Below are 26,219 nucleotides of genomic sequence, written 5' to 3' on the forward strand. Positions count from 1 at the left end.
ATTCTGCTTTCCTATATGCTTTCTATAGGAGCTGAGCAGTAGAATGGCGGATTTCTTGTCAAATTTGTTTGTGGCTGCTACGCACAAATCTAACAAAAGAATTTGCTTCATAGCAAATAGCCCTTGTTTCGGTAATTCCAAATAACTATGTTTAATAAGCCTGCTTCTAAAAGCAAATGGCTAACATAGGCAGCTATATGTTTGTTTTAAGGGTAAAGGAGAGCTGTGAAACTTATTTTTCAATTTATCCTATCCAAATGGTTCTCCGGTTAAATATTTAATTGGACCTTGATCTTCCATATGGTCTGTAAAGGAGCAGTAACAATAATTCTTTGTATAAATTCAACACAGAGATTTTTAGCCCCTGATTTTCGTAGACTTTTCTCACAAACCTTTAGGACAATATTGCTCAAGTTTGGGTTTGCAATCCCAAAGCAGGTTATGAAGCTATGGTCTGGGGACCACATTTTCTATAGGCTAAGGTTTTTTATGTGTTTTAAAATAATTATTCTCATTATGTTTTGAGCACTTCTGGTTGCAAATATAACTTAAGTGTAAATGCTGCTGTTACAGTGCTGACTGAATATATATCACTGGGTAATCTGAAATTTCCATACATACATACATTTTTAAAATATGAAAATATCAAATGAATCATGTCCTGAATGTAAGCACTGGCTCTGGTCATATTTGGCAGAATAGTTAACACTTTTTATAAATGTATTAATTTCATAAAAATAATAAATTATTATGTATTACACTGCAATGGAGGGGCTGGCTAAAACAACACAAAGGATGTTGGGATATAAGATACAAAATATTCTGAGATATTTGATCATTGTCTGCAGCTTCAGGCCAGCCCTGCCATCAGAACTTCCAAGCTCTCTGCTGTAGAGCTGGGAGCCTGGAAGTCCTAGGGCAGGCTCCCAGGGCTGTGGCTCGAGGGCAGTCTGCAAGGGCTGCCCCCTCCCAGGAATGTGAGGGCATCCAGATTCCCAGGCCAGCCAGCTCACTATGATTCTAGCTGGCCCAGAAGTCTGAAAGCCCTGGAGTCCCCAGCCTGGAACTGCAGATTTTGAGAGCAGAGCTGGGCAAATAGTTGATTTTTCAGTTCAGCCAGTAAACCAAAAAAATCAGAGGCCATATTCTGTTTGGTTCCAAAAAATGTTGGGAATTTGTCAGCAAACTGGAAATTGCTCTAGAGCCTGGTGATTAAGGCACTCGTGTGTGAGGAAGGAGGTGTGGATTCAGATGTTCCCTTGGCCTGATTCAGAGGATGAACTTGAATCCACATCTCCTACCTTCCAGGTGAATGCTTTATTCTCACATTCTCTCTCTCTGGGGCCCAATTAATTTTTAAGTATTTATGCACAGCAGAACAGTTTCAATAGGAGAGACTGAGACACACTCACCTTAGAAGAGAAAATAGTTTGGTGGTTAGGGCCCTCACCTAGAAAAGGGGGAGATCTGAGTTCAAGTCCCTGCTCCAGAGTGGGCAGTCAAACCTGGCTTCTCCCACATCCTAGGCAAGTACCTTAGCCAGCGAGCTAAAGTTTATGAAGAGAACAGAAAGACATGCATTCAGTTCACTGATCCTGAAAATTTTTTCCCCAGCCAAAACTACTGGGTCAAAAGTGCAATAGTTCTGAGTTGACCGAAACTGCATTTTCCAGTGAATAAACTACTTCATCCAAAAAATGTCACCCAGCTACACATGGGAGCCCCAGCAGCTGCTATTAGCAGCTGTGAAACTGATGAGAATGTCAATTTCACTCAGCAGCTGTTCGGGCTGGGGAGCAGAATTCATTATATAAACACTGTGTTAGTATTTCCAAAATGTGTGGGTTTTAGGCAGGGAGGGGAAGGATTGCTGGTTCACAGAATTTTTTAAAAAAATTAGATTCATTCTGATTTGGAACTAAATCAAATTTCAAAAATGCAAATTTCCTGCAAATTGGAAATCATATGTTTTGGCCAGCTCTACTTGACAGAGACTTCTTTTTACTCAGGGCTTCAGTCTTTTATTGAGGGGTGGATATTTCTATTAATTGACACTATCAAAATGCTTATATTTATTGTTCATGTGTCCCAAATAAACTGAAAAATAATATTAAAATTAGAGGACTTCTTAGTGAAAGTTACACCTTTATGAAATACAACTTTACCTAGCCACAATTTTCAATTCATAGGGTTTTTCAGCTCAAGGTTCATCATTTCAAAGTGGCCCAGCTAGAATGAATGCTAATCACACAATGCTACTTTACTTGTATGGCAATATTTGTAGTTACACCCACTCTGCATCAATTTCTAAGTGTGGAATATTTACACACACACACACATACAACTTGAAAGTGTCATACTCATCACATACTGCACATGTACTTGCAAGCATAATTCCTGCTTTTTACAAGTGCAAAAGCATGCCACAATTTGAAAGTCTAACTCAGTAATCAACACTGGAGTAAGCACAGTAAACTTTCAATACCAATAAATTAAACCTATTTTAGATTGTTTCCATGTACTTATGGGGCAAGCTGTCTAATGCTACTTTGAAGCCACAATTCTATCATGAAGAGACTTCCTATTATAAAAATAACTTAGTACCACATCAACATTACAAACAAAAGCACTAAGTGTACAGAAAAAATCAAAATGTAATTACAAAGGAAAAGTACAGGGTAACAACGGATAATGATAATGATTTGCATACAACATGTAGCCAATGTAGTCACTCTAGCAAGACATAACAATTCAATGACTAAATAATGAATATTTTATATTCATAGTACTTTATGTGCATAGCAGAAGCGCAAAATGATTTACTGGATACCTCTTGAAAGCCCTCCAACATATGGTTCTGTATGCATATAAAAAAATTAAAGAGAAATATATTCAAACATTTGGAATAGATGGTAACTCGAGGTAATTTAATTTTCCAAGCTGTCAACTGGTCAGAAATATCTGTCTTCATGACATCGCTCTTTATTAATTTCTTCTGATACGGAATAAAAGGACAGACATTATATAGTAATCTTAGAAGCCACTGTACTTTCTGCATTAAGCTTATCTAGATAACATATTATAAATCAATACATGTAACTATTTCTTTGGTAAACATTTATTCTCATTCGGTCATCATCAACTTTTAAATCCTATTTCCATTCCTTTATACGCTGTACTTGTTGCATGTAACTATGGAACTTGCCTCCAGTCAAAATGGGTCCTGTGTCCATAAGAGTAACAAACTGCAAGTTTCCTATAGACAGCAAACACTGCACTCAAAGATGTGTCTTGATTTTTCTCTTATGTGCTCTTCTGTGGTTACAAAGTGTACCTAACCCATTTTTATTTGTGCTGATAATGCTACAGGAATTTTAAAAAGGATTCACCATATTCTGCTCAGAAGTGGGAGTAAGTAATTTTCTGAGGGTAAGAATCCAGTTGATGTTTTATTTTTAAATATTTCACTGTTTAAGAGAGGTAAAATAAAAGCATGTATTAGACAGACCCAGTATACCATTCACCATCTGAGCTTTTTTTTTGCTGCGAACACCCAAATGAAACTACTTGAGAGTATTAAGTTTGATTCACAAAATAGTATGCACCACCATTTCAGGATGTTAGCTTTTAAGAGTTCTTCACTTAGGCCTAGATCCTGCAAAGACTTGACTTAACTTTAAACAGTATGAATAATCTCATTTACTCATTTACTGAGATGTGTATAAAGTTAAGCACATGGATAGAGGCGTCCATCTTTAGCAGGATCAGTTCCTTAACCTATATAAAACACCGATTTATCATAATGGAAAAGGTTAAAATATTTCCAAAATTGCTATCTACAGCAAGCAGTATCTAAGACATTGGAGATCAAAGTTAAATCTAAACAAAAGAAACAGAAAAACAACTTCAATGGAGAGATGTCACATTAAAGCAGACAGCATGAGAGTGATCAAAAGTAAACTTTGGTCTACCATCTTTCATGTTATACATTCAAGTACTACAAACCAGTATTTTTAACAGCTCATTAATTAACATTAAAATAATATCTTAGATGTTAAAAATAAAATGGTATTCATATCTTGAGTGGATTTCTGAAGAGAGTACCAAGTTCAAGGAAACAGCAGATAAAGGTTTTACACCCAAAGGTCTGAAACCAATCAACTACACATTTAGAATCTTATTAGGAACCAGACACTAAGGCCTTGTCTTCACTTGAGGAAAAAAGTTGTGTTTTGACTTGAGTTAACTAACACAGCATAAAATCCTAGTGAAGATAAGGCAGTTTGCTATTGTCACAAGTTAGGTTGAGGTTAAACGTATGCTTCCATAGTCTTTACCTTGCATACTACCTTGTGTGACAACTACAAACTGCCTTGTCTTCATTAGGGTTTTATTTTGTGTTAGCTAACTCGCATTATTTAAGACACAAGTTTTTTTCCTAGTGAAGACACAGCTAAAGGCCCAATTTATTTTCATCAGTGCTGAGAACCTTTAATTCCAAGTGAAATCAACAAGAAGTGTGAGCACTCAGCTCCTCTGAAAATCAAGCACTAAAGTAATATTATACCTTTTTCTGGGGGGAAAAAGTGCTTCAGCTAAAAACTTCTGCAGAACTACTTGCTTTATAAAGGCTACAGACCTACCACCAGATCTTGCCGTTTCACAGTTGTACCTCTCATTTTGAAGGTTAGGCTGCAGGAGAGATCTGCATAGGTAGGATGGTAGCAATAGTTTTAGTTAAGGTTGCCTAAATATTTACATTACATTACCATTTTCATTCCATCATAACATACCATTTTTGACTCTTTCAACTATTATTCTTCAATTTTTTGTAAGGTAAATAATGTAAATTTCCTGGAATTTACATATGAATTTTTCAACCTTTTAAAGTGGTTATTCTATACATCTCAAATATAAGCTTAAAAAAAAGAGAAAATTTATATACAATTCTTGTGATTTTTTTGGACAGTTTTAGCATTGAAACAGAACAAATTTGAAAACTGGCAGTGAAATTGCCTTCATTGACATGAAATGCCTTTTGAGTCTTCCAGTGAAAATTGCTTTTGATTTAAGTGTGTTATGAGGGCAATTCATGGAAGCTTTTTTATACTTTGAACACAGCTTTTTTTAATCTTTAAAACACCTTTTACCTATATTGTATGCAAAGGAAAGTTATGCTGGGCATGAGTTCACTGCAGACTCTTCCATAGGACCCATTTCTCATTAAAATGGGTAAAGATTTCCCAACAGTGGTCCAACTGGTTTGCTGCACAGCCCTTGCTGGTGGCCTACATAGAAGTCACTGGTCACAAGACACAGGCTCTCCTTATTTCCAGCTGCTTAAATAGTGTTAAAGACAGATAAAAATATATATATATTTTTCAAATATTATTTTTCTATGTAGGTGATTGTTGTCATTGCTACAGGACTGTTAAATAATCGCAAATGAGAGGCGTGATGTCCATGAGATACTCTCTTATGATATGTTCCACTATGAAAATATACGAAAAACCTTGTTTTTAGGATAAGACTTAAGAGTATAATGGCACGAGGTACTGCACTCTATTTCCACTGCCTGCTATAGGAACTAAGGTTGCAAATAATCTCCCAATATTTTCTCAACACCTGACTGGATTAGGCCCTGCATGAAGCCATAAGACCCCTGCCACATTTGCTGTGCAGTAAACAATGAATAATAGAAAGCTCAATAAGTGGGTCTCCATGATAAGCATCGGAGCTTGTCAAAATTTTTCAAAAATTCTACATTTTGACAAAAAATTTCATTCATTTGGCATTTTGACAAAAAAGGGGAACATATGAAAGGGTTATGAGTTCTTCCTCTCTGTTATTAACAAGCTTAATTCAAAATGAACTTTGTGCAAGACAGAGTGTTAGAGTGGTATCTAATAAAGCAGTTTCAGGTAATGGAATTTCTTTTTTTCTATTTACGAAACCTAGGAAATGCCATTAAAAAAGCATGTGAAGACAAGATTAAAACGGCACATATAAACGTTCAAAAGTCAAGATGTGGTAAAGTTAAAGTTAGCAGCTTAACTCTAGCCTCTTGTACTTCTACTTTACAGTATACTCTAATTCAGTGGTTCCCAAACTTGTTCTGCCGCTTGTGCAGGGAAAGCCCCTGTCGGGCCAGGCTGGTTTGATTTCCTGCTGCGTCCACAGATTCGGCCAATTGCGGGTCCCATTGGCCACGGTTTGCTGCTCCAGAATGTATGGGAGCTGCAGGAAGCGGCGGCCAGTTTGTCCCTCGGCCCGTGCCGCTTCCAACAGCTCCCATTGGCCTGGAGCAGCGAACTGCAGCCAGTGGGAGCCGCGATCAGCTGAAACTGTGGATGTGGCAGGTAAACAAACTGGCCCAGCCCACCAGGGGTTTTCCCTGCACAAGCGGTGGAACAAGTTTGGGAACCACAGCTCTAATTGCATGATTACAGACCATTTCTCACATAATACAATGTCATCTTATGCAATATTTTCTACATTCGTCTAAGGTATGCAGTAAATGAGAGAGGGTTGTCCAGAAGCCCTTATTGCGTCTTTCATTTAGATAGCTTGAATTCTGGCATACACAAGGTATGCACTATAAAATGTTGCACATTTATCTGAAGTTAAAGAGAAAAAATGTATATGATATTTATTGCATTTGTGAAATGGTATCTGCTCTTGTAAATAAGACCACCATAATGTACATGTACAAGAGACAGTTAAAACTGTTCACAGAACTTTAATCTTGACATTTCTTGTCTTGAGTGATTAACCATTCACCCTTAATGTTCTCTTACTTCTTAAAAATGGGATTTTATTAATATTCTTAAGATAGAAAACAGTTTTTCTCAGTGATTCTTATGGAGCCAGATGCCAAAGTAACCTAACAAAGGTATCTTATGTACTGATCAGTAAAGCAAGTATCCAAGCGACTAATACCAGATGGCAAAAGTTACAAAGCAAAAGCCTGAGTAATAAAGCACACTAGACTGAACTAATGACAACCCCAGCCAACGCCAAATGTGAGAGAATACTTCCACCACCTTTCAGTGTACATGTTTTACTTATCTATAATTGAGCCTTCTTCTTTAATTGAATTTCCATATATATAATCACATTTCATTACCCTACAAATAATATTTTCTGCAGGAATTCCTACTGATCTTAATACGATAGCTATTTGCCCAAGAGTCTAGGTGACAGTCAAAATCAATCAACTGATTTCAAGAACTTTTTATAAAAATTAAGAAAAGTAAATAACCAATGACCATTACAAAAAGTTTGTCAGTTAACATCAAAAACCACTGTAAAAAAGGGTCAAGGTGAGAAAAAAACCCATGATATATCAACCATGCTTAAAAACAGCATCCGATGAAGTGAGCTGTAGCTCATGAAAGCTTATGCTCAAATAAATTTGTTAGTCTCTAAGGTGCCACAAGTACTCCTTTTCTTTTTGAGTTATTTCTCTGTGGCTCCAAATTCCTACAGATTTTTGTATGAAAATTCCTCAGGTCATGCAGCTGTGTCATTATGATGCTCACACTGTCTCTGTTTTTAATATATATATATATATATATATATGCAAATTACTCACAGAAAAGTTTCTGAAAGATTGTCATAATTTCATAGCAACAAAACAATGTGTGTTTGTACAACAAATACAGACAATGGAATTTTTATACTGAATTGTATAATTGATTGCTCTCCATTTCCTGTTGTAAATAACATGTGTTTCATAAAAGACATACATCAAACTAGAAATCAGAGCTTCTGGGACTTGGTGGGTTTTTTTGGCTCAGAATGACCAATTTGGGTTTCTACATACAAAAAGTTAATAAGTTTTTTGATAAACTTAACTTAATTTGTAATTATATAAATTGATCAATTGCTCTTATAGCCTAAGGTGTGGAACAGTGTAATTGTCATAACACTCCCAGAAGAACAACACCTTGCATTCCACTGACACACAAGCAAAAGAGTGATCCATTTAGCACAGGTAATTTCTATTATAATATTCACTCACACATTTACAGATCCAGACTAACACGGCTACCCCTCTGGTACTTGACACTCACACATGTTATCGTAAAACAGTAAATTGTTTCTATTTTGTGCATCCCAGAAGTGTAAGGGTGCCAAATATTTCTTAGGCTTACTGGTGCTTATTTCCTTTTGAAATTTCAGAATGCTGATTTGAAGTAAATGGATAAAGTATTTCTTTATATAACACAAATATTGTAGCAAGATGGATACAAATATTAAAGCTAAATTTTTCATAATTCATTTATTACTTCAGGGACCGAAAGCCTTCCATGAAGCGTCTGAAAATCTCCAGGGCCATGTTTTGCAACTAGAACTGTGCTTTTACTAAAGGATGTGAAGGCAAACGCATACATCTCTGGACAACTTTTCAGTTAAAGATATACAGATACTAAAAAGCATAAATTATTCCACTTAAAAAATCAATTTACAAGAGTTCTTCCTGATCTGTCTCCTCAGTCCTAGCTTATCTCCCCTCCAACTGCCCTTCAGCCTGTTTTCTCCCCATCAAAAGATCTTAGGTCAGCCTCTTTGGCTGCTACTAACACAGTGAATGTCTACCTGTCTCCCCACAACAGTTGGGAATTTTCCAGGGGCTCTCTATCTCACCTTCAATTTTGCTACAGCATTCTTATGACTGACACTCCACTCTTCATTCCCAGAAATATGAGCAGCTCTCATTGCTCATCAGAGCATGGGCTTAGATCTGCTATTTGTAGATCTGTCTTTCACTTGTCTGAGTTAAAAGGCAGCTAAGCAGACTTTGTGTGGGCCTTTTCACACCAGATCTTAACACTTTTACACTTTAAAACTGTAAGTCCTTCTAGCAAACTCCTTCCAAGCAACAAAGAGAACTCGGGATAGTTCACAAGTCACGCCTCTTGATTTCTATAGTTGCAGGAGCCATACAGACAGGAAGAGATGCCATTATCCTATGCATTCAGATGTGACTAGACTACTAGCCTAATGGAACTAGCCTTCTTAGTCCAAGACATGTTTGAAAACCATATTTGTTTTAGGCAGTAGGGGGCTATGAAGATAAATGAATCTTTGTTTATCCTGAGCCTGGTCAGGGCCATTGCTATCAGAAGTATTAATAGGAATTCATATGCAACCTTCCCTCACAAATAGATAGAGAACATGTCTCCGTAATAATGTAACCTCTTTCCACAGCTTTGTATGGAACGCCACTACCTTTTGTTCAGGGGCATTGTGTACGGATATCTAGTATCTTGAGAAAGATACGGTCCACAACCTCCTGGCTCAGGGACAATTCATCTGACTCCACTACCAAACAGTTTAGCCAATCTGTAACTAATTTTTCCTTCCTTGCTAGTTAGGGGACAAGGAGCACTCATTCCCAACACCAGTGGGGCTTCCCGGCACAGAAGGAATGTTCTGACACCCTCTGATTGTTTGTAAATAGGGTGACTTGCTTATCCATTTCCATCATAATTACCCTTTAGGCTACTAGGCTTCTGAATGTCCTTAGTGTATTTAGGACTGCACTTTCTCCCAGAACATTTATATGTAGCTATGGTTCCTAGACAAAGTACTCTGAGTGTGTAGTCTCCCAAATAGGTTTTCAGACCCAAAACAGGAATGACCATGATCACTACAGTTTTGAAGTCCATTCATAATTGCAATTTCTCCCTGGACTTCCACCATGCCAGAGAGGTAAGGAGGTCAATTGTCAATCATGTATAAAGTGAGAATCTGTAGCTTATGACTAAGGCTGCATGTCTGTCACAGAGATCATGGAAGTCACGAATTCTGTGACTTCCCGTGACCTCTGTGACTTCTGCAGTGGCCAGCAGCAGCAGCAGTTTGGGTGTGTGGGAGGGGGCCCAGGGCTGGGGCAGGGAGTTGGGGTGCAGGGCAGTGCTTACCGGCATGGGGAGCTCCCCAGCTCCCACTGGCATGTACCTGCAGCTCCTAGGTGGAGGGGCCAGGGCACTCCACGTGCTGCCCATGCCCGCATGCACCACTCCTGCAGCACCCATTGGCTGCGGTTCTCAGCCAATGGGAACTGCGGAGCTGATGTTTGTGGTGGGAGCAGTACGTGGAGTCCCCCGGCCGCCCCTCCCCCTAGGAGCTGCTGGGACATGCCTGTCAGAGCCGAGTAGGGAGCCTGCCAGCCCCGCCAACCCTCCCACCCCCCAGCACCAGCCGGGGTCCTGGGTCGTGCGCCATCACCCACCCTGCTCCAGCACCAGCGGGGGTCCTGGGTTGCTGCCCGCCTCCCACTCAGGTCCCAGGCTACACGCCGCCGCCTGCCTCCCCCCAAGCACCGCTGAAAGTCCTGGGCCAAACCCCCTCAGCACCCGCAACACCGCGGCCCAAGTTTTAGTTAGGGGTATATAGTAAAAGTCATGGACAGGTCAAGGTTATGGGCTGTGAATTTTTGTTTACTGCCTGTGACCTGTCCCTGACTTTTACTAAAAATACTCGTGACTAAAACATATCCTTACTTATGACCACTGAGACCTCAGAGTCCACTGAGATCGATGACTGTAGAGCTGTCCTCTGCATAGGTATTAGGAACACCTCTATGACACTTAGAACCATGCTATGCATGTGGTGCCTCCTTCCTTGCCTCAAGAAATTATTTAATAAATATATGCTAGGTGGTCCTATGGAACCAAGGCTCAATATTGAGAGAAGCTCTGGTAAAACAGAATCAATAAGGCATGAAGCCCCAAGTGAGACTATAACAGGTGAGTCAAGAGGTTTAAAGATCAGTAGGAAGCAATATGAGTGACCAACACCACATGAGGAAGGGAGCCACTAGGCAGATGAATACAGGGCTCAAAAAAATGAGATTTCAAGCCTGCTTTTATTGTCCAAAAGCAATGACGGAAAACTCAGAGCAACTCCTTCTGAATCACAGCATATAAGATCATAATTTTCTACTTACAAAGACAGTTCGAGAGTTTCTAAATTCACATTCTATGTCACCTGTATTCATCTAATCTCATTCTGTCCACAGCATCTGATCTAGTACAGTTTCAAAGAAAGGCATGTCAACAAAAATAACCTTTTTACAATTAGAACAGTTACAATTAGAACATTCTCTATTCAGTATTAATATGTAGAGATATCAACTGGCATTGTAAGCCCTTCCAATACAGATGGCAAGCAAGATTGTCATTAAGGTCTCTCTCACCCTTGAGCACACTTGTGTCTTTCTATTCTTTTGTATTCCAGTGCCACATATGTGTCTTGAAGTATGAAGCCTCCTTTTTTCAACAGACTGGCACAAAGAAATCCCTACACAAATGCCTTCCTAACATTACATAAAACCCGAACCCATTAAGCCATTATTATTTGTAGAAGAACATCTAGTATAGTATATTCTATTTTAATGCTCTATTCAACATTTATTCTAACTACTATAGCACTTTACTCTAAAATAAAATTTACCCTTGTAAAGACTAGAACCCCTAGAGCTATGGAGAAAATTAATTGTGTTTCAAATGTTACTAATTTCCTTATGCTCACTTAAATTTGCCAAAAAGTCATTTTGCCTGGAGCAAAAGAAAAAACAAAAATGAGTACAGTTAGTAGGATGACTTCAACATGTTAAGTATGTTGCAGAAGAGAATAAGACACAACCAACTAGTTACATTAAGTCCATTCCAAGTGATAGATGTATTCATGGTAAATTCTACATTTGAGCCCTCTACTTTGAGAGCAGCCCACCAAAAGTCTTCACTCCTGCTATCAAACTACAAGGGCAAAACTCACTTTGTTTAAGTGATTGGAAAACCTAACATGAAAGTATTGCTTTTGATTCTGTACATTTTAGGGTGACATGGCTGTAAAGGAAAACCAACTCCTATAGTCTATGTAGCACCACAGTCTCTCTCATCTTCCCTTCTATATTTTGAGTCTTCCACCAGAGCCTTTAATCCTCTTCCCACACTTTCCGTGACAAGGGTAAATTTGTTTACCATGCTGAGGGGGTAGTCTACACAAGATTATTCTATAATGAGGCTGGTAGTAGCCTGATTACCAATTGCTTTTAGGCTTATGAATTTTTCTGATATACTGAAAATACAACTCTATTTTGTCCATTGTCTTTCATAAAAGTATATTCCAAAATGCTTTAGAGAGAAAATATAGTTACAAAGTTAAAAAAAAATTCTAGCAGATGGATAAGGGGATTTAAAAGGCATTTTGAATTGGATTTTGAAAAATAAATGGAAAGTCTAAATTCAGAGCCAAAGAAAAGCTGTCCCAAATGCCAGGAGCTATGAATAAGAAACATCTTGTACCAATAGTGGCAAGACAATATGATGGGACAAACAGCAGGCTGGTGCTAAGCAAGCACACTGAACAGTGAGGTAAGCAGACATGTATACTGTCTACAAGGTAAAGCAAGGACAAATCCAGGGAGATTTTTAGGGCTTGATCCTGCACCACTGTTGTCAATGGAAGCTTTGCCACAGACTTCAATGGGTGCCGTATTAGGCAGTTAAAAAACAAGGGCAATTTTGAGCTGAATGGAAAGGGCTAATGCACTTGTTTAAGGACAGGGTGGGTTGGTCACGTCTTAATATTTTAAAAAAATTAAATCCAACTCTGATTCCAAAACCACCAAGCAATTAAATATTAAAAACACAGAGTGATCCTACAGGATGACTACATAGAAAAAAACAAGCAACCCTACGATTGTTCTTCCCTCCCCTTATTTCCCCTATGTCTGTTATCAATTGTGGTGTTACTCTAAACCCTTTGGAAGGGAGGGACCCTGTCACGCTCCTAGTCCTTTGTGTCATATAATAAACAATGACAGCTCAAGTGAGAAAGGAGGAAGTGACATATTGGACATGCTGGAATTTGAAGAGCTTGCGGGAAGCCAAAGGGAGAGGCTATGGTCATGGCAAGAGGGAAGGAAGGCACAGCGGAAGATTTTAACCATGAAGCTAAGGAAATGGAATACATGGGCAACATTGTAGAGGTAGCAAAAGCAGATTTTCAAAGGAGATGAGGGAAGAGAATATAACTTCAGAATCAGAAAAGCTAAATGGAAGGATTTATGTTAGGGGATGCTTCTGTCTCAGAGGCATTTATAAGACTTTTATCTACATTTCAAATAAGCCTAGCAGAGAAGTTATAGGAAAACTTCATTAAGTTTTGCTTTGTTAGTAGTCATTCTTTATATATATATATATATATATATTACAGTGTATAGCCATCTTCTGTATATTTCAATTTTAGACTGACCACAGCTGGGAAAGATATTGAAGGGAACCTGAGAACAACTAAAAAAAATATATTGCACTCATTCTGGTGATCTGTATTTGTAGTATTAGTATAAATATTTGTATATACCTTAACATACTTATTTTGCTTAATTATTTAACAAATTTCAAATAACCTGGTTCAGTTGATTTTTTTTTCTCTAGATGATTACATTAGCTCTTCTGGCCACAGCATCACACTGGGATCTCATGTTCAACCGATTATCTACTATGACCCCCAAATCTTTTTCAGAGTCCGTGCTTCTCAGATGCATACTGCATTCTATAGAACCTCCCTGATTCCCTGCCCAGTTTGCACAGAAAAATGTTGGTCTCTTCCGACATCTCAGTAGAGTTTTAATAGCAGGTAATGTAGGGAGGTTATAGTTTAAAGATTCCTAACTTTTACAAAATGTACTTAGGTGTGTTTATCAGAACACCGAAATATAAATAATGAAATTTGAATGAACATACTTGTTCAATGAACAAAATACATTTTGTGGTGCATTCTCCTTGCTTTTTAAGTAGCACTTGTTCATGGGGGGAGGGATAGCTTAGTGGTTTGAGTATTGGCCTGCTAAACTCAGGGTTGTGAGTTCAATCCTTGAGGGGGCCGTTTAGGGATCTGGGGCAAAAATTGGGGATTGGTCCTGCTTTGAGCAGGGGGTTGGACTAGATGATCTCCTGAGGTCCCTTCCAACCCTGATATTCTATGATTCTATGATTTACATTTAGCCATATTAAAATGCATAGTTTGCTTGCGCCCAGTTTACCAAGTGACCCAGATCACTCTGAATCAGTGTCTTGTCCTCTTCATTATTTACCACTCCCCCAATTTTTGTATCATCTGCAAACTTTATCAGTGATAATTTTATGTTTTCTTTAAGTCAACGATAAAAAATGCAATCTCTGTTGGACCCCAGTGGACCAACAGAGCTGCTTCATGATGATTCCCTGTTTGCAATTATATTTTGAGACTTCGCAGTTAGTCAGAGTTTAATCCTTTTAATGTGTGCCATATTAATTTTATCTTGTTCTAGATTTTTAATCAAAATGTTGGGCAGTACCAAGTCAAACACCTTAGAGAAATCTAAGTATATTATATCAACATTATTATCTTTATCAACCAAATGTGTAATCCTATCAGAAAAAACATCAATTTAGCTTGACAGGATCTAATTAATACTGATTTGCACTAATCATGGTGCCCTCCTTTCATCCTTTATTGATCAAATCCTGTATCAGCTGCTCCATTATTTAGACAGGGATTGATGTCAGGCTGATAAGCCTATAACTATCCTTTTTAAAAACTGGTACAAGATAGGCTTTTTTTCAGTCTTCTGAAACTTCCCCATTGCTCCAAGACTTATTGAAGGTCAACAATAATGGTCCAGTGAGCTCCTAGGCCAACTCTTTTAAAACTCTTGGATGCAAATTATCTGGACCTGTTGATTTAAAAATGTCTAGCTTTAATAGCTTGTGTTTAACACCCTCCAGAGTTAAAAGTGGAATAGAAAGAGTGTCATCATCACTATATGATGAGACTATACATATAATCAGTTTTTTCCCCAAATACAGAACAGAAATATTCTAGTCTAGATTATGTTTAGATCTCATTTATGCTGTCACTTACTTCTAGGAAAGAAAGGAAAATAGTGTACGATACAGTTAATAGCAGTCTTAGTGACACCATTGCTCAGTTGCCCTTCACCTCAAGGTATAGGCGCAACCCTAGTCTGTATCCAACATAATCTCAAGATTACTGACAGCTTGTCAACTCTACTGATGTAGAGACTTGACTTCCAATATGAATTTCAACAATTATCACTGAACCTTTAAATGTTGTGCACTATGACAAATAGAGGTCTGACTTTGAAACAGTAACTCTGAAAAAGAGTTTAAAAGTTAGAGGGCAAATCCAGAATATAGCTCTGGTAAACTGCTGATATGGAATTTGCTGGTTTATTAATAACAGGCACTGACCAGGAAGAAGGAAGCAATATTATGCCAGTGGCAGGACATCTACTGCTTGAAATAAATTCCAAAAAGTTTATTTCAAAGATAACCAGTGAGTACATCACCTTTAATTTATTCAGGTAGCGTCTTGTGTGGACAACCAACAGGTCTTCTTCAGTAGCTTCTCGTGCCTGTACAATCAAGTCATCTGCAATTAGTTTTTCTTCTGAAACAGCAGGGAAAAAAAGGAGGAAGAAAAATTGTTATTCAGCATTGTTGAACTTTCTAATTTTTCTCCCTACAATTTTAGAATCTGGCTTGTAGGTGTTGGAGTTCCTACTTTGCATTACATGGACTTTTGATTCAAAGTGCTAGTACATGCTTCAAACACACACTCTATACAAGTTATTAATCACATATAAATAATATAACAAAATTGTTTATGGATAAAACTAAAATAATTATAAGAATTTAATAATGCTCATAGGCCACTTTATAATTTCAAAGTGCTAATTTCTTTGTTTAAACTGGAAAGGAAAGGTAGGCAGTGAAGGTTTTAAAATAGAAGACAGATGAGGCAAAACACAAGAATAAATATCCAAAGGGCACTGATAGTTTAAACATGTACAGAATTTGAAAACTCTGGTCCTAGTATCAGCAATTATTCACCTTGATTCTTTAATATATTTTACTACAAATCCACAGTCAAGCACTGACATTTAATTCACTGAATCATCAGAGCAGGAAATGCCAAAATTCGAAGAAGAAGAATTACTTAGGGAGTTCTGATAAGAAGTGAACATTTAGGCTTAATTGGTACATTTAACATTGTCAAACTCCTATTGATATTTAATTTGCAGAAGCCTGGAAGCAATTACTTGCTCTCCATATTTGGTGACCCATAGGTAGCTTACATAAAATTAAGTTTTACCAGTACAAACTACTGCTTTCCTAAATATCACCCCAAGATATCTGTACATGGATATATACTATATATGAATGAGATATTTTTAACGCAAGCAGGAACATATGTGGATACATTTGCTGGACAGTATACCAAACTTCATTTCAGTGCATCGGGGATGGCTAAGCAACGCACATGGTGGAGAACAGTTATGCATGCTTTATCTATGGTGATCAACTGTTGGAAGTATAACACCAGTGATCATCACATAATTGTTTATGCAATGTTGCTGTAGCCATGCTGGTCCCAGGATATTAGAGAAACATGGTGGGCGAAGTAGTATCTTTTATTGGACCAACTTCTGCTGGTGAGACAAGCATTAGAGCTTACACTGAGCTCTTCCCAGACTTGAAGAAGAGCTCTGTGTAAGCTTGAAAGTTTATCTCTCTCACCAACAAAAGTTGGTCCAATAAAAGATATCACCTCACCTACCTTGTCTCTATAATTGTTTATATTATATAGTACTAGAGTATGTGTCTGCCGAGCAACTACACTTTGTGAAAAGCCTTCTTAATGCAGCTGCAGAAAGACTACAATCTGATGGATTTTGTTTCCACTGGCATGATATAAAACAATATCTGCAACAAGTATGTAGTGGTAGAACTTTTGTGTTCCTACTGACCAAGGCTTGAAAAACCCACCTTGCCCATTCACCCAGCTCATGTAGAAATTTTTCCTAGATGAGCAGGGCCAAGGAGGCAACAACTTCTTTCCTGAAGAAGGGAGAAGTAAGTATAAGAATAGAGTAGCCAAAATGTCTCTAGTAGTTTTCCAGTCAGGGGAGGCAGAGAATTGAGTGCCCCTTCTCTTCTACGAAACGAGAAAGGGGAGCAAAGTGTCTGGGGCCATCAGTTTTTCCTTGAGGAACTGGAGAGTGAAGAGCAGAGGTGTCCATATGGAGAAGAGGAGTTGGAAGAAACACCAGTGTGTCCAGAAGGGCAGCCACCTCAGAGGAGCCCAACAAAGGTAGAAGGACCAAATGTTCATTCATTGGGGGACAGAGGGGATGGAAGTCAGGATTCATTGATTGAAGAGGGTGACTGGGAAAGATCCCAGAATTCATTAACTGGGGTGAATATCAGAATGCATTTAATGTGCATGCATATGTGTGCTCCTGAGGGGAAGAATTTAATTCATGTGCAGAGACAGAGTTGCTTTATTGACGGAGGAGTGAATATGTGACAATGTCATTGGAATAGGCATGGCTCTGGGTGGGTCATTGGCTTGGGCATGGTATGTTTGACAGGTGTTTTTGACCTGGCCAAGTAAGCTCAGTCCTCGGGTGAAAAGATGTTGAGGTTTTACAGGCTCTGACCTTAATTCTATATTTGAAATTCCCAACAGCATTTCTGCACAGAACTTTTCATCTGTGTAAACAGTAATATTAGTGCCTCTCATCACACTAATCCTTATGCCTCTATCAGATGATCTCAATGCACTTTACAAATGTTAATTATCACAACAATATTATGAGATAGTAAGGGATGGATACATGCAAGCCACAGTTAGTCTCCTTCTTCCTGAAATGTCATTTGCTACTTAATTTGTAATATATTAGGTTCCATCAGCAATCTCAAGAGTAAGTCAGATTCACACCATATATAATTTAATGCAGCAAGACAGTCATTAAAACTTTTTTAGTGGTAATAGTCAGGGTGGAATGTTCTCTCTTCTGCTATAGTGTTCCAAAGAGAAATGCTCCAGTTACAGTTAGTCATACTCAGTGCTTCCCCTTGTAAGTCATGTATTTTACATGTTTACAAGGATCACAATGCATAAGAAGGATTTTTTTTTCATTCATTTCAGTAGAAATGGAGCCATTGTGCAGTTTTAGTTTCAGGGTTATCTTTAAAATAAATAGTAACTGGAACTGCAAAACAGCATCTGCTTCCAGTGTATGAAGACAACCTTTTATTAATTTATGTTCCCCTCTTATCACCTTGTAATCTAGTACTGAAAAAAAAACATTTAGTAACCAATTGTAACCACAATGAACACTAAGTACATTAAATGTCAAAATGTTCATTACATCATTATGATTTGAAAAACAGAACAGAGTCAGTTGGTAAAGTGGTCTGTTGTGGACAGGGGTCATCTGTGTCTGACAAGTGTTTGACAGTATATGTCAAAAGGGAGTCTCTCAGAATACATATGTCAACTGGCATTAATTTGGCCTTCTTTATGATAGTCTCAGAGAGACTAAAAATTAAATGGGTACCAAGATTGAACTCTAACAAATGGGGATTGAGCAGATCTGGTATACTTGCACTTTTTCATCCTGTATTGCACCTGTTCTGAGGATAAATAATTTACTGAGTACCAACAGGATACTTTGTATTCTAAAAACATAGGGCATTTGCCTTCTACACCTGAATCAGCACAAGCATAAGAGTCCCCTGTTAGAGTCCAACAGAACAGACAAACATGTTTAAGATTCTCAAAAAATTTTACGATTATTTCTCTTTAAAATACGTAGCACAAACAGAATAGTTTATATGGGTTTTATAAATGTTTTATGGGCATGCATTTGGGATCTTCTCTACCATATACAATTTGTGAAGTACTTTGGCAGTTTGAAAAATTCACTTCATCCTCTGTTATTGAAAAGTAGGGAACTTTCTATAGTGATTGGAATTTTGCATGCTAAGCAACCATTAAAGATATTTCTAGCTTCTGCGATTTGAAAATAACCTACTAATGCATTGCTGCCTTCATGAGTCTTTATACAGGCAGGTCCTGTACCTTTGCTGTTGCTCATAGTTTTGCCAAGCAGTGGGTCAGAATGAAATTAACCAACTAGTTACTTTTCCTGCTGTTTTTCAAACCAAATGACAGAGTGAAACTGATAACCATTATGTGAGTTTCATTCTACACATGCACAGCACCACAGAAATGCAGCCACAACTAGGGTGGAAAGTTCTTTGCAAAATATTGGTGGGGAAGGAAGTGCCAAGGACAGTGGAGTAAACTCATACTTTAAAGAAAACTGCTACAGTTTCTTTAATGTCCAAGCAGAGCAGATAGAATCTCAGTTTTTAAATTCTCACTTGCAAGAGCCTCAGCAGCGTAAAGTGCATGGACCTCAATTTACATAAGAAACGTTAAGGGAAAGTTAAACTTGCTGAGATTTAAACTTGTGGTTTCACAGACATTAAAGTATTACAAAGGCGATACATTTAAAAAGAAAAAAGCTAGGTTTGCCCAGAAAGTAAAAGCAAGACAGACAGTAATATAGAGCAACTATTGTCTATATTAGCAATAACTATAGTTAATGTGTACAGAGCCTGCATGCAATTACTTCTGTTCCATTTTCTTTGCACAAGTGTCAGCTTAACACCACTTAAACAAAAGTTGGATAATAAGTATAACCTTGTCATTATGTTACCTTTCAAGAAATTGATTACTTTCCCCCATTTCCCTGCATCAAACGGATGTAGCTTCTCCAATCCCATAAATGTGATGTTGTAGTCTGGAGAATATACAATAGGCCAGCATGTTGGTGGGACTTCAAGATACAACTCAGTTCTGTGAGGCCTTAAGGAAAAAAAATAGAACCATCACTGTTCCTAATGATTGGTAAAGGAAAAGCTAATGACCTCACCCCACATTAAGCAGTGGGGCCATTGTCTGGCTTGTTGAGAATATAAGAATAGCCACACTGGGTCAGACCAACGGTCCATCTAGTCCAGTGTCTTGTATTCTAACAGTGGCCAATGCCAGACGCTTTAAAGGGAATGAACAGAACAGGGCAATTATCAACTGATCCATCCCATCATCCAGTCCCAACATCTGACAGTCAGAGACATAGGGACTCCCAGAGCATGGGGTCGCATCCATGGCCATCTTGGTTAATAGTCATTGATGGACCTATCCTCCAGGAACTTATTTAATTCATTTTTGAATCCAGTTATAGCTTTTGCATTCACATCATCACTGGCCAAGTTCCACAGGTTGACTGTGTTGTGTGAAGAAGTACTTCCTTTTGTTTTAAACCTGCTGCCTATTAATTTTATTGGGTGACCCTTGGTTCTTGTGTTATGTGAAGGAGTAAATAACAATTCTTTATTCACTTTCTCCATCCCATTCATGATTTTATAGGCTAACATATCCCCCCATTGTCTCTTTTATAAAATGAATAGTCCCAGTCTTTTTAATCTCTCCACATATGAAAGCTGTTCCATACCCTTGTTTTTGTTACCCTTCGCTATACCTTCTTCCTTTTCTAGTATATCTTTGAGATGGGGCGATAAGACATGCATGCAGTATTCAAGGTTTCGGTATACCATTAACTTATATAGCAGCATTATGATATTTACTGTCTTATTAGCTATCCCTTTCCCAATGGTTCCTAACATTCCATTAGTTTTTTCTGACTGTCACTGCACATTAAGCAGATGTTGTCATAGAACTATCCACAATGACTCAGAGATTCTTTTTCTGAGTGTTAATAGCTAATTTGGACCACATCATTCTGTATGTATAGTTGGAATTATGTTTTCCAATATGTATTACTTTGTATTTATCAACATTGACTTTCGTCTGCCATTTTCTTGCACAGCTACCCAGTTTTGTGAGATTCCTGTGCAACTCTCTGCAGTCAGCTCTGGACTTAACTCTCCTGGGTAATTTTGCATCTGAAGACTTTGCCACCTCACTGTTTCCCTCCTTTTCCAGATCATTTATGAATATGTTGAACAGCACTGGTCCCAGTACAGATCCCTGGGGGATACCACTATTTACCTTTCTCCATTCTAAAAACTGACCATTTATTCCTACCTGTTATTTCCTGTCTTTTAACCAGTTACTGATCCATGAGAGGACCTTCCCGCTTATCTCATGGCTCTTTAACTTTGCTTAAGAGCCTTTCATGATGGATCTTGTCAAAGGCTTTCTGAAAGTCCAAGTACACTATATCCATTGGATCACCCTTGACCCCTAAAAGAATTCAAATAGATTGGTGTGCCATGATTACCTTTTACAAAAGCCGTGTTGACTCTTCCCCAACAAATTGTGTTCATCTATGTGTCTGATAATTCTGTTCTCTACTGTAGTTTCAACCAATTTGCCTGGTACTGAAGTTAGGCTTACTGGCCTGTAGTTGCCAGGATCGCCTCCGGAGCCTTTATTAAAAATTGGCATCACATTAGCTATCCTCCAGTCATCTGGTACTGAAGCTGATTTAGGTGATAGGTCACATACCACAGTTAATAGTTCTGCAATTTCATATTTGAATTCCTTCAGAACTCTCAGATGAATACCATCTGCTCCTGGTGACTTATTACTGTTTAATGTATGAATTAGTTCCAAAACCTTGTCTCAGAGGCGATGCATAGAGGGGTATGGGGGGTAGCAATTGCCCCCAAATTGGCCTGCTGAGGGCAGGGAGGGACAGGGGCTCTGTCCTTCTCTCCCTGTGCCTCCCCTACAGCATGTTTGGCCGCTGTCCCTGGCAGCCAGGCAGGGAGCGGGATGGAGCCACTTCTGCCTGAGAGAGCAGTGGGGGATGCTGCGGCTCCAGCTGCCATCTCCCCCACTCGGGTGGGAGACTGCTGGAAAAACCAAACATATGGTAACCCATCCCCCCAAACCCTGCCACCGTCACTTCCACATTGCTGCTGGCCAGGACGCTGGCTTTAGAGCTGAGTGCCTGGCCAGCAGGCTTCCCTCTCTGGCTGCCCAGCTGTGAAGGCAACAGACCTGTCAGCAGCAGGGCAGAAGTAAAGGGTGGCAATCCTACGACCCTCCTACACCAGTCTTGCAACCTTCCCACCCTGACTGCCTTTTAGGTCAGGACCCCCACATATTACAACACTGTGAAATTTCAGATTGAAACATCTGAAAATGTGATATTGACTAATTTTAAAACCCCCTGGCCATGAAATTGACCAAAATGGACTGTGAATTTGGTCGGGCCCTACTCATGTCCAAGCACCTGACTGAAGCAGTATGTCAAAACACACAAAGAAGATGCAAATGATTATGTACATTAACTCATTCCAGCACTAAAATCAATTATTGGCAAAACTGAGTTCCAGTTCTACCTGTTCCACCCTTCTCCAAGTTGATTAAACACTAACCCATTTTAAATTTTAAAATGTAGGTCCAATTTTTCACTTGACATAATCTAAAGTTTATTTTGATGTACTGGGCTCAAGTTTCAAAGTTTTGTTTCTAAATACAAAACAAAATGTACTGTCCCTACACATTAGGCATATAAGTAAGGAAAGATGCTCAACCAAACCTAAAACTCTATGGAAATACAAAACACACTGGAAATTTAGGGTCCAAACTGTAGTCTTGATTCACACAAAACTTCCACAGAGATTGTTAGAAATTCTTCCTGAGTCAGGACTACAGAATCACGTGATTGTTCCATTGTCTTTCATACAAACTATACCTCTTATAGAATTAAAAGAACATTTTTTTTAAAAATCATACCTCAGGCTACAAATATTTTACCTACTATAGTTAAAATTAATACCTACAATTCCTGGAGATAACAGGAAAAATACTGGGAGGAAGGGTTCTTTCCAGAATCAGACACCGCTTTTTTATAATCAGTTCTCCCTTTTGTCTGTGTGGGTTATTTTTCACACAACAATGGAGAAAAATTAAACACACAAAAACCTCAAGAAAATATGGCTGTAATTCAGGACGGATGAAAAATCATTTTTTAAAAAATGGATTTGTTTAATTTAAATTAACTGTTTATTTTTAAAAGTATTTAAAATTAAATTTGAAATTATGGAAAACTAATGTTAAGGCCTAAACTTGCTATATTCTATTAAAATCATGTACATTAAATAAAGAAAATATTAAACAATATATTTGCTGCCAAAATTTAAAAGAAGGTCAAATCACTGAACTGGTGAAAGTCACTAAACTAAGCACCTGGAACCAAAGTTTGTTGAAGTGCTACAACCAGCTTTTTACAGTAGTAGAGAATATATTTTTCTTTTCAGTTTATTCAACTAGTTTAGTTCAAAGATTAATTCATACAAAGTTAAAAAACCAATTGGGAGCTTAAAAAGAACAAAAGCTTGTTTCCTCTTCCAATCTATGAATAAAAACAAGCTGTAAGAGGATGAGATCTACTAATTCTAAAGTCTTGAAGGACATGGTGACCAGAAACAATCAGTTCAATTCACTAACTACTATAATACCTGTAATTAATAAATTATTTATTTTCAATACAAAACATATTTTGATAACTTACTTTTTTTCTGAAATGCATCCGATGAAGTGAGCTGTAGCTCACGAAAGCTTATGCTCAAATACATTTGTTAGTCTCTAAGGTGCCACAAGTACTCCTTTTCTTTTTGCAAATACAGACTAACACGGCTGCTACTCTGAAACCTTTTTTTCTTAGATATCCAAAACATTAAGGCAGTTTGGTTTACTTAATAAAAACAATTTTAAAATGCTGGTGTTGTGCTTTTTTAATTGTATTCCAATATCCATCCAATTGCAGTTTGGCACAAATCACAAACAACAAATTAATCTAGTAAATAATAAATGCATCGTTTGTCATTTTCTAACATAATAAAAAGGTAAAAATTAAGAATCTGAATAAATATATGTTAAACTATATATATTGCTTAAATAAATGTGTATAGATATGGTGTATCCTCCTACTTAGCAAAACGAAGCACCAAATTTAGTGTAAAAGCTATATTTAGCTGCACATCAACTTGTTTTAAGGGTTATTGACCAATGAGATTCAACCTTTCTTCAGGAAAACGAGAAGTACAAATGGAAAAACGAATTATAATCTATTATTTAAATCAAAGTTTCCTGTTTCTTGATTTCAAATCATAATTAAAAATGGTGATTGAAATCAGTCCATCCTGCTGTAAAACCACAAAAATTGGTAAGGGTACTCTTCAGTTCTCCATAAATTACTTAAAGCTTTAGGAGTGGGTGGGTCCTTAAGCTTGCATGTTTATTTCCAGCGTTACAAAGTATGATAAATGGTCTTGAAAAATCACCAAAAATGTATTACATAATTTATGGACAGCTCCTCAGTAGCAGCTGTAGTATGTGAAACTACTTTTAACTCATTTTTAAAACTGATCGGATTTCACATTGACTACATCTATTAAAATAATGCCAAGAGTAACAGCTAAGGGAAAAAGAGATTATGAGATGGGAGGAAAGCTGGATGGTCAGATGAGCTACAATAACAGATAGCCAATGGATGAAAGCAGAGCAACACAAACAGGCTGTTCCCCCAGGAGCTGTGCTAGAGACTACGGTGCAAAACGGTGAAGCAGATCAGAGAAAAGAAGCTGATGCTGGACAAGTGGAGGAAACTGACTTGGAAGGGGAAAGAGAGAGACTCTGGAGCGACGGGTGCTGCAAAAACAAGATGCCTGGAGTGGTCCAGGGGTGAAAGGCTGGTGCAGAGGAAGCTGGGAGGGGAGCAGCGAGGGTCTCCCTGGGGCGGGGCAGGTAAGAGGGTTGTTGGGAGGGGGGGCCTACGGCAGGAAGCCGGCGCTTGGCGTCTCCTGTGCTGGTTCAAATCCCGCTGCCGTCACCTGCGAGGACGGTCCCTGCCAGGCTCCGCCCCGCGGGGCGATGCAGGCCGGTGCCCGCCAGCCCGGCCAGGACCGGCTCTGAGTCAACCGCACCTGCCTACGGGGCGGAGACAGCGACCACGGGGGGCCCTGGTGAAGCCTCCAGCGGGCCTCGGCCGGGCTACCCCGGGCCTGCGCCCTCCCTCCCGGCAGCGCGGTGGGGGCGCCACAACCGCTCTCCCCGACTCGGGGCGCGAGGCCCGCGCCACGCCGGGAGGGGCCGGGCATGGCCCCGCCTGCCTAACAAGGCCCGGGCCGGCCTGGATCGCGTCAGCTACTCACATCCCCCCGGCCGCCTTCAGCCAGCCAGCGCTCCGCCGCGGGAGGGGCGGGGCGGGGCGGGGCGGGGCCGAGCCGAGCCGAGCCGAGCCGCCCCACACCGCGGGCGGGAGGAGGAGGAGACACGAGAGGCCCAGCCCAGGCCGGAGCGCGCGGCACTGGCTGGGCAAAGATGCGGGGAGGGCTTGGGGGTGGAGCCCCGGGCTGGGGGGCAGGAGCTAGGAAGGGGGCCCTGGGCTGGGAGGAGGAGCTAGGAAGGGGCCCTGGGGTGGGCTGGGCTGGGGGGAGGAGGAGGAGGAGGAAGGTGGAAAAGGGGAGGAGGGAGAAGTGGAGGTGTAAGAGTCTCTTGCCCCAAGAGCACCCCAGAGTTTGCACAGGCGTCATCTCCTCTCTTTTCCCTGGCCCGCCCCCTTCCTTTGCAGGACACCCCAGCTCGGAGCAAAGGGCAGCACCTGGACGGACACACACACACACACACCCCGGTTTCCCTTTCCTTACTGTGGGTGACACTTTGCCAATTTCATCTCTGCCGCTTGGGCTCCTGTCTTTGCAGGCCAGCAAGCAACACCCACTTCGCTCACCTTTTCCAGCTCTGTCTCGGAGGACAGGCTGAGTGTAAAAGAGCTGAAAGAGGCCTGTACACGGGTACAGCTGGAAAGGGTCGCACGGAGATCACTACCCCACCCAGGCTGCCAGCAGAAGTTATACTGCCCCTGCCTGACACTCTACACAGTAAGGCTGGATTTGCTCTGTACTTGGATGGGTGACTTTCCAAGCCATACTTTAAATGCTTCCTGTTGGCAATTCAGTGGCTGTCACCCTGAGTTACTACAGGTTTCAGAGTAGCAGCCACGTTAGTCTGTATCCGCAAAAAGAAAAGGAGTGCTTGTGGCACCTTAGAGACTAACTAATTTATTAGAGCATCACACGCAGAGCAGGCCCATCTTTCCTCGGGACCTGGGAGCCGGCACCCACAGCTGACCTGCTTCCCTGACCCCAACGCAACGTCCCCCGAAAACTCCACCCTGTCCTGCCGCACGAGCAGGGCACGAGGGGGGGCAACAGGAGAGTGGATGGGGCAATGTGGCATACAGGACCGGCTGCCGTGACACTGCTCCTCCGCGAACAGGATGAGCTCAAGGTACTTGTGGCACCTTA

At 39.7% G+C, this 26,219-nt stretch overlaps 1 protein-coding gene across 5 annotated transcripts in view; it reads right to left on the bottom strand.

Annotated features, from left to right (window-relative positions):
• HDAC11 (histone deacetylase 11) overlaps window positions 1-25,205 on the bottom strand; it is a 69,275-nt gene extending 44,070 nt beyond the window's left edge. The window contains exons 1-4 of one of the 5 annotated variants that reach the window (XM_043518113.1): window positions 25,065-25,205; window positions 19,592-19,740; window positions 15,368-15,468; window positions 2,831-2,857 (exon numbers count right to left, since the gene is read on the bottom strand). In XM_043518113.1, the coding sequence (XP_043374048.1) occupies window positions 2,831-2,857; window positions 15,368-15,468; window positions 19,592-19,740; window positions 25,065-25,066 (279 nt within the window). In that variant the 5' untranslated portion in view covers window positions 25,067-25,205. Of the gene's footprint in view, window positions 1-2,830; window positions 2,858-15,367; window positions 15,469-19,591; window positions 19,741-23,422; window positions 23,442-24,836; window positions 25,019-25,064 lie in introns of those variants that run through there. The other 4 variants (XM_043518116.1, XM_043518114.1, XM_038411495.2 and 1 more) reach the window with 4 other exon arrangements.
• Window positions 25,206-26,219: the final 1,014 nt, after the last annotated feature.

This window comes from Dermochelys coriacea, chromosome 7 (assembly GCF_009764565.3).
Source record: "Dermochelys coriacea isolate rDerCor1 chromosome 7, rDerCor1.pri.v4, whole genome shotgun sequence".
Classification (NCBI taxonomy): domain Eukaryota; kingdom Metazoa; phylum Chordata; order Testudines; family Dermochelyidae; genus Dermochelys; species Dermochelys coriacea.